The 9,721-nt window shown below is 39.3% G+C and overlaps 1 protein-coding gene across 2 annotated transcripts; it reads right to left on the bottom strand.

The window, feature by feature from the left end:
* Nucleotides 1-661: 661 nt before the first annotated feature.
* Nucleotides 662-8,300, bottom strand: LOC140939021 (TLC domain-containing protein 2-like). 2 transcript variants are annotated; one of them, XM_073388579.1, is made up of 4 exons: nt 8,053-8,300; nt 4,997-5,079; nt 3,689-3,768; nt 662-1,413 (listed from the first exon to the last, which is right to left on the bottom strand). In XM_073388579.1, the coding sequence occupies exons 1-4, from the start codon at nt 8,277-8,279 to the stop codon at nt 1,042-1,044; spliced, it is 762 nt and encodes a 253-aa protein (XP_073244680.1). In that variant the 5' UTR covers nt 8,280-8,300; the 3' UTR covers nt 662-1,041. The 2 variants fall into 2 exon arrangements, with proteins under 2 accessions (XP_073244680.1, XP_073244681.1); XM_073388580.1 differs by lacking the exon at nt 8,053-8,300 and adding an exon at nt 7,109-7,390 and having other exon boundaries at nt 668-1,413.
* Nucleotides 8,301-9,721: the final 1,421 nt, after the last annotated feature.

Below are 9,721 nucleotides of genomic sequence, written 5' to 3' on the forward strand. Positions count from 1 at the left end.
TTTCTCTTAGGTGATCAGGATAATAATTCTCATAATCTAATCTCTTGACAATGTATGGATATCGTTAGGAGAAAATTGATGTTTGCCCCATTGGGACTTTTAAAGGGTTAACGCCTCGGAGGTCTGTTAGATCATTTACGGTATCTCTCTAAATCCGCATCACAAAATCCTACAGTCGAACTTCCGGTAACGGCACCTCTCTACAACAGCCACTTTTTTCGTCCCGACGGACAAAAAATCCATACATTGAGTCTTGTTAAAACCTCTCTATATTTGCTACCGCTTTACAACGGCCACTTTCTTCTGTCCCCAAGGTGGCCCTTGTAAAGTAGAGAGGTTCAATTGTCCAGTAATCTTTAGCCTGTGTGACTGGCGTTTGCAGGCTGGAGAAGGGAAAGGGCGTAATAGATTAATCAGTAATTTAACCAATATACTACTACATGAGAAATTTCTGCAATTTGATTGGCTTAGAGCAGTGGTATTTCAGCTTAATTTGAAATACCTAGATGTGAAAATTACAAACCCTTTGCGGGTACTAGTATAAACAAATAATAGCAAAATTTGTACGTAATATTTGGCATAAACACCACTCGTGATATTCCAAAATCGCCTCAAATTTCACTCGCCTAACGCTTCGTGAAATTACGTATAACAATTTTGCAGGAAATTTCATTCGGTGTATTTATGCCAAATATCACTATAAATCAAGCTGTTACCTATACTAATTTTATCTTTTAACAAAGTTATTTGTATTGAAAGTGGTTAAGCCCTCTCCCGAGCGCAATATGATAAAGCTTCTAACATTTCATACCTTGTTGCCATCGACAGGACATTTTCGCTAAAACCCGTACAATGATAACGACAACTACCTCGTTTCCCTGCCAAAGAAAGCCATGGGAGCGCGCCTTAACTGTGCCTTTCTTTTCCCCACAAACGCCAGCCACGCCTTAACTGTGCCTTTCTTTTCCCCACAAACGCCAGCCACGAATTAAGGCTAACTTATTTTCAATAACAGACGCAATACTCGAAAGCAGCTGGCATCTAATCATCCACTTTCTTAGTCTGGCCTGATTTAAAATCCGCTTGCCATAGTGCCACAAAAAGTTTTACGTTGAGTGCTGTCATAACTGCCATGCCAACCACAGAAAATAAAAAATGGGAAAATGGCAATGTATTGTGGCGTTTGATACAAAAATTTGTCATCCAAGCAGAAGTGAGAAATCTAAAGTTGATAAAAGTTATTAACAGCAATATGCCATTAACTTGGTATAACAGACTGTTCTTGCTCACTCCGCGAAGGCACATTAATCTTCTGAAATGCAGGAAGACGCTGCTCACTTCCATCAATAAAGCACATACTGCAAATCCCAAGTACATCTTGCAGAAGATTGCAATACAAAAGGCACTACATACCTAAAAGAGTAATCACATGTTACGGAAGTTCTATGCCACTGTTAAGAAAAACGTCAACAGGAGAAGGGTGCCTAAATAATATTAGGGGGGTTAGCAACGACAACGGCGACTGCAACGAGAACGTAAAAGCTAATAAGTGTAATCAGCAAAACAAACACGCTTTTTGGTACCTTTCCTTGCCATCCCTGCACGCCGGACTACGACGTGAAACTTCCTAATTTGAAGTTAAATTACATCGCTAAAGCGCAACGCTTTGAAAACGTTCTGCTGTGACGCTTCCTTAAGTGCTAAACATTCGGGCGAATTTTGGGGAAAAATGAAGCCCCTTTCGCTAACTAGTTCTGGTAAGGACGTACAAGGCGTCATCCTCGTTGACGGCAGTAGTGTTTTTTTCCGAACCTGGGTGTGTAGCCGAAGTCTTTAGTGATTACTTTGCCAATATTGTTCAGTTAGAGCATAGATTTGAGACTGACTACACTGACCATCCTAGTATTAAGGCAATAAGGTATCGACGTTTCTCAAGAGAGTTTGACTATTCCCCAGTCAGTACGTCTCATATCCACCTTAATCCGAGAAAGGCAGTTGCGGTAGACGGCATTTCACCACGAATCTTGCGTTTGGGATCCCCAGTTCTTGCCGAAGAGGTGACTAAGTTGATCAACTTCTGTATTCTGAATCGCTCATTGCCGCCTGAATGGAAGTAAGCGCGCCTCACTCTTGTCTTTAAACGGGGCATTGACACAGACAAAGCAAACTACCGCCCTGTCTCAATGTTAACTTCGCTATCGAAGGTGTTTGAGAAAGTCATTAACGACCAAACTTGGAATGCACTTCATACCGTTTTGTGCTCAAACTTATCTGGATTTATGAAAACCCATTCTTGTTGCTCTGCATAGCTAAAAGTGACCAAAGATTGGACGAACAGTATTGATAACAGGGAAGCTGTAGCTGCGGTCGCTGTGGACTTGAGAAAAGCCCTCGCATTTGACGCCATAAACCACCGCCTTTTGCTCGCAAAATTGAAGGCCTATGGCTTCTGTCCACATGCCTTGAACACAAGGCACAACTACAACGTGAATTTTGAGTTGACGTGAGCACGGGATCAGCGAGGTGATAAATTTTACTCTCCCTCTCTGAACTCGGACGCGATCCCCTCTCTTCAGTTCCAACCCAACTCTCCTACTTTCAAGTGACTTGGTATAAGGGCAAAAAAGTTTCAAAGGACGCGAAGTCTATTTTTCAGCGACGTTTTTATTGGCGTCGCCGTTGTCTGATCGTAAGGTCCCTATTGACGGAATTAAGCAAAACTAACAACGAGAGAACGACTGAACAACAGACAATTTGACTAACAATAAACGACTGTTAAACAGTGACAACAGACGGACAGAAACGCACCAATGACATTACATCACGGCTTTACTGAGACGGCCAATAACATCGCGAGTTAATTGACCAATCAGGTCAATAATCAGAGTTTAATACCATCAACTGATGTGATACAACTCACTTTGACTCTGAAGATGACCACCGCACAGGTTGTCGAAACGTCAGTTACTGTCAACAACAACAGTCCTATTCAGGACTGCGTTCATCCGGACGATCGTACTCAACTTACTTATGAAATGACTCCTGGGTTCAGACCTTTCACACAAGGTAAGTGTTTTGAAATAATCGCAACGAAGATTGATAGAACTTGAATCCTTTTTTTAAGCGATGTTTTCGCTGCCGTTCGCTGCTATTAAGGATCCCTTATCTCCAGACATTGGGTGTTGTGAATAGTTTCACCGCTGCCTGCAGTATAATTATGACCCTTGCTAGCAAAGGCGCTCTCTTTGATAACTCAATAGTGATAGGAAAAAGAAGAAAAAAGTAGAAAGAAAGAAAGAAAGAAAGAAAGAAAGAAAGGAAGGAAGAAAGGAAGTAGTTTAATTAACTAATAGACAACACTCCTGTACGGTCTACAGTCTAATAAACCATTGAAAAAAAGCCAAATGTTCAAACTCAAGTGCATTATTAGATGGCCAATTGTTGACCATTGTTATTTGAAGCTCTGACATCGGTGGGTGGTGAGTGCTCTAACCTGAACACCATACCCTTGCTACCAACTGCATGCACAAGCAACTTTGCTCTAAATAGTACAAAGCATGTTATATGGTCGGCAGATAAGAGCCTGCGGGAAACTAATCCATCTGGTTCCGACAGCCAAGAAACAGTGTTATTTAATCAACAAAAGATGACTTGAAAAATAATAACTGAAATCTATTAATAACTGTACCACAATATGGTGAATGAGAAGGTCAATTGAATCCCTGGCATCATAAACAAGCATATCAAAGAAATCATGGAGAAAATAGCCTGAAATGAAAGGAGAAAAAAGGGAATTTAATACTGCGGCAATATCAGACTGTTTCTAAAGACCATACAACTTCATCACCATGAATATAGCCTGATTCTCAGATGGCCGAGGTCATTCGCAGTCCCTTTGCTTCATGCTACACCATGAACCATCTTGCTATTATTGTCAAGTGGTACAGCACAGTAATACAGTATCATAGATGAAATGTAGACATAGTTTGCTGCTTATAACATAAGGAAATGAATGAACTCAATTTCTTCAGGCATACATTTTTTTAATCAACTTAACAGACCTTTCGCCCATTCTACTCCATTAACGACACAAAATGAAACAAGGTCACGGCTTAGGTCTAGATGAACTAAACTATGTGAAACTAGTCACTGTATTTGATCAGCCCATGAAAACCTGAGGTGGTGCTTTTGTTCACAGTAATGCTGTAAAAATCTATTGCTCCTCAATAATATGTTATGTTTTTGGCTTTATGATACAGTCACTGTAACTTATCACCCCTTGTAAGCCTTGATTTGGTGGTTTTGTTCACATGAAGGAACAAAGGTCTATCGTGCCTCAAATGTTTATCATGTCTTGGCTTAGTTATCTTTACTTTATCATGTGTTCAACTGGTCATTAAGTGTGGCAGAGTGTAAAAGGACAGTACACTGTCAACATCATTTTTTTGATCTATAGAGCAGGTCATAAAAAGATTGTTATGTACAATAAGGTTGCAAGATGTGGATCTGCTGAAGCAATTGTCATGCACTTCACAAAGAGGCAAAAATATTTGAAAATAGATGGGGCAGGTGATCTTACATCCTTATCCAAGAACACAAGATAATTGTTATTATTAAAAACTGAATCATTTGATAATGTAATTCTAGAGCTCTGATTGGCTTAGCCATCATGGTATATAAGCCATTATACCATGCTCTCCAAATATGGTAACTGTACGTGTCTGCTCAAAATTAAAACAAGCTGAAAAACTGGTTGTTTTTACAAATAAAGTTGGGAAGAATTCTCGATATTTTGTGGGCGTTTTTAAAAAAACATTTAGTCCACTCGCACTTGTTGGATATGAGATGATTATAGCCAACTCATATCCAATGTGCACTTGTGGAAAAATTGTTAAATGTTACATTAGGCGATCTAAATGTCAATCACTGACACCCAGATGGTTGTCATTACTGTGCTCTTGCGTTTGATGACTGATGTACATTATATACAACATACCAGTGGACATTGATACCAAAATAAAAGATGTACTGCTCCATGTTTTGATCATGTCTGTCAGCATGGCTGGCTCATCAAAGAAGCTGGTGTGCATAAAGAAGTATTTAAAAAGGTTACTTTAATAAAACATGAGTATATCAACCACTTGAAAATGAACCTTAGAGATCCCATATCAACTGAAATTTGGTGGATTTCTACAAGCAAACAACATTAATTTAAAAGTATAGGGCCAAATATTTAAACGTAGTTTAGCCAGAGTTTAACAAAACTGCATTCTAAGTCATTTTCAATTTGCCCAACAATTTTACCTAAACATCATTTATTGTGAACAGTTTTATGAAAGCATAGAGAGAAGACTAGAAAAACTTTTAGCTTCTTAAAACAACCCACCAACGACTGAGATCTGGAGGTTCAAAGATTCGTTAAACCGCGGCTAAAGTTAGACTTCGTTTAAATACTTGGCCCGTAGGGTTTATAACGACACACACAAATCTTTGCATAAGGTGCAAAGATGTTCGTCACTGCATAAGCCTGCAATAATCAAATTACTTAAGATGGGCCAGCCCTCTGGTCCTGGGGCGGATCCAGGGGTGGTTCGGGTGGTTCTTTTGAACCCCCTAACCCAAAATGAAAACGTTCAAACACGCGCAGTTTCTGATGAAAACCTTTGGTGGACATATATTGCTAACAAATACTATATGTTATCTTTTGAAAAATAACTGTGATGAAAAGAAAAAAAGATTGACAGAGGAGAGTCCTTTCCTGGTTTTAAATGCCCTGTTGATTCCATTTTTGAAGAAAATCCAGAGTGATTTTTAGAGCACATAGTAAATACAAATTTATAACCGTTATTTCAGATTTATTTTCATTATTGGTCTCAATTACTGTACATTTTTAAGAGTAGTTCATGTTTAAAATAGCTAAAGAAGGGGTTGTTTTATTATCCTTTAAAATGCAGGAAATCACCATTCTGAGGACCTGGATGTCAAAATTTTTCCGGGGGAGCATGCCCCTCGACCCCCCTAGGATAGTACTCTCTTGGTGAACATTTATCCTAACACTCTTTCCACTAAATCCTGGATCCATCCCAGGCCCTACCTTCAAAAGTGGGGGCAATTAATTAAAAGGAGAGCAGTATAATAGTCTGCTGCACGTGCAATCCTACCCTTTAAAGGGTTTTTGTTAGACACAAAAACTAAATGCAAAGAAGATCATTCATTGCAGTTACAGAAGCAACTTATGCAGTTGCAAAAAGAAAGTGTGAAAAATTCAGGATTGCCAGGATTCAAACACTGAGTCCTATCTGCGATATCGGTGTAGCGCCACACTAACCAAACCAACTGCAAGCTGGTCATTAAATTGGGTGCAAGTCCCAGCAAAATAATGTTATTATTTGACTTATTTCTCATTTCTTTTTCTTTTTACTACTGTTTTCCCATTTTCCAAACTCTACAAGCTGGTTCCATGAAACAAGTACTTTTAGCTTACAATTTATTTACAACCATATACTTAGTTCATTCACGAAGGTTTTGAATCACTGTGAATGTTAGAAAAATACATATATAAAAAATTGATAAAATAAAAAAATAATAATTTAACTTAAATAAAAATAAATAAATAAATAAATAAATAACACACAAGGAGAAAAAAACTCAGTGAGTGGTACAAAGGCAAACAACTAGGTGCTGATTTGAAAGCATCCATGCTGTGTTTGGTAAAGAAATTGAACAGTAACTTCCAATGTTACAGCAACAGCAGTGATATTTTTATTATTACCATTGTTATAACAATGACCATTATTATCATTAACACTTACATTAAATTTAACTGCAGGACAGTACTGTTTCAGCCTATTATATTACTATTTTCTCATTACACGTAATAAAGGTGACGTTGAACGTTTACTGATATATTAAAATAAAGAGAATGTGGAAAAATAGGTGCTACTAGGATTCTGAGGAAATTTGATTGTGCATGTCGATTATCCATGTGCGAGCGTGATCGTGTGACCATAGATACATTATTAACGGTCAATTTAACGCACAACAGGCCTAGGGCAACAGAGTGAGTTCTATCCTATTCTATATATTCCAGTTATTCGCAATATCCTACCTGTACAATGACAAGAAAGCTGCAATGCAAGCATGGATAAAAGAAATGACGATATTCCTGTAAATCCATATCTTTTTCGGGGGAGCCGAGGCGATCGAAGTAGGAAGTGGTCCAAAACGACACACAAAGTAATGCAGGACTCGAAAACATACGAAGAATCCAATAATTTCGAAGGAACCACGGGGCAATAGGCTAACTTCTAACATAGTAATTTCAGCCAAAGTAAATGGCAAAGGTTAATGTCAAGATCGGTTATGCAATACTGTCATGTGTCAGGATGATCGCTTTAATCTTTAATTTGCGGTCTTGCATGTTCAGCGGGTAGGTACTTGATGTATGGAGACATATATTGTACCGACTATACTTTTATAAGTTATATCTTCACTTCTTTTGCTTGGTTCGTTGTTACTACCTCGTTGCCTTTCCCTTGTTAATCTGTTACCGTAAAATTCCGAAAATAAACCCCGGGGCTTGTATTTTTCAAAGGCCGTTTTTGAGGGGCTTATTTTTGGAGGGGCTTATCTACGGAGGGAAATTTGCGTTTCAAAATCGATTAGGCTAGCCTTATAGTTGAAAGTAAATTTACCGTTTTTCCTTTGTTTTCCTTTGTATTTGAGGGCAATTTTCCAAGTACAAGCCCCCGGGGGGCTTATATTTGGAGGAGCTATTTAACGGAGGGTTATTTTTGCGTCAGTTACCAGTTTAATTTGGAGTGCTTTTATTCGGAGGGGCTTGTACAACCTTGTTACTCTGTTTCCTTGTTACCTTGTTGCTTTGTTCCCTTGTTACTCTCTGTTACCTTGGGGTCTTGTTACCTTGTTACTCTGTTTCCTTGTTACTCTTGTTACCTTGTTACTCTGTTTCCTTGTTACTCTGTTACCTTGTTGCTCTGTTCCCTTGTTACTCTGTTTCCTTGTTCCCTTGTTACTCTGTTCCCTTGTTACCTTGTTACTCTGTTACCGGTAAATCGAGGTTCCACTGTAGCTAAAGCTGTTGGGAGTTCGGCAAATTTTGATGAAGATATGACCGTCGCAGTTGTAACAGCCTGTTGAAACTTGACAAATTGGTCTGCTCCCAGTGATAGAGAATTGTCCATAGCTCCTCTCCATATAGTAAACGTTACTTGAGCTGTACAATGCACAGTGGTGCAAAACGAAGGCATCTGCTGCATGGTCACCAGGACAGGGTCATGTTCACGCCAGTTTGTGTGCATCCTCCTCTGCCATCCCCCTCTCCACCACCACCCCTATGCAAAATAAAATTAAAAAATTAGGGAGAAAGATTTTTTTATAGTTGGCTGATATCGTGCAACTGTCATATGACGTAATATAGCTTGAGAAAATAAAATAGCAGTCAATTAAGTTCATTTAAACCTTCAAAAACTTCCAGGCGAATGGCCTGGAAGTATTGTAAGGTATTTCAATCTAGCCCGGCAGTTTGAGTCTGTGGACCATCTGGTCCTGTCTGATCAAAACAAATAAAACCTGCCCAAATCGCTATTTATAAGTCGAGTACTTCGCGCTCTTCGAAGTTTAGGCATTCGCAGTAAGAAATATTATATTTCGCTTTCACTGCTCCCCTCTCCTTTAACTTTTCTTTGTCCATGTTTTTCCTTTTGCTGGACATTAAGTGGGCTCTATTTCGGTGGAAACTCGATTTTGGGAGAATGTTTAGACTCATTTCATAGGTTAGTTCCCAGTATAACTTCCTGTTTTTCCGAGAAAAATTTTTAACAATAACTTTTCTCAGAAGAAGATACAGGAATTAAAGCTATACTGGGAACTTATTAAATGAGTCCTTTAAAGTGTTAGTTAAAAGGCCTTAAGCGTGTTGGGGGCCGCTTTTGGTTGCTGAATGACGCCGAATTATGGCAGAACTCGCAGAAACGTTGGACAGTCTCCATATAGGACCTCAGAGGCGCCTTCAACTAGCTGTGGTTGCATCAACACTTATGCAAAATAATCACGAATGTGTGATTGCTTGGAGTGTTCAAGAACAAGGGCTCATCCGACCCATAACAAACTTGGTAACAAACAGTTGGATCTTTGGGACTTTTAAAGTTGGCCAAGTATACTGGTTTGTTATTCTCGATTCAAATCCCAGTAAACCAATCTGGCCAAACAAAAGTGAAGACACCGTTGTTCAAATTAATCCTGTTTCAGTCAGCACTGTTGGTACTCGCCCTGTGCCTGTGCGATATACCGAAAGTGAAATGTACAGTATGCTACTTGGTTCGTCTGTGAGGTCAGTTTTTAACGTTTTTGCTCTCGGAGTTATTCATGAAGGAAAATACATCATTGAAGGGACGGAATGCCCTTCAGTTGGGATTCTTCAATGCAATCTGAGAGATATCATGATGTTCAAAAATCCCTGTAACAAGTCTGCGACGAGATGTTGGATCTTTCAGGAGTTTGACTTTCCTGTGAAAGCACAGAACCAAGATGCCTTATTAAAGAGCTTGAATGGAAGGCCTGCAAACACACCAGTGCTGGTTCTTCTTGGTTTAGGAAGGCCGTTTGCTGGCGCCGGCGTTAACGTCTACAATCCACGTCGCTGTTACATTCTGGTAATCGGCGTGATCATGCAGGGTGGAGGATGACGGCAAACCAAGAG

The sequence above is a fragment of the Porites lutea genome, chromosome 5 (assembly GCF_958299795.1).
Source record: "Porites lutea chromosome 5, jaPorLute2.1, whole genome shotgun sequence".
Taxonomy (NCBI): Eukaryota; Metazoa; Cnidaria; class Anthozoa; order Scleractinia; family Poritidae; genus Porites; species Porites lutea.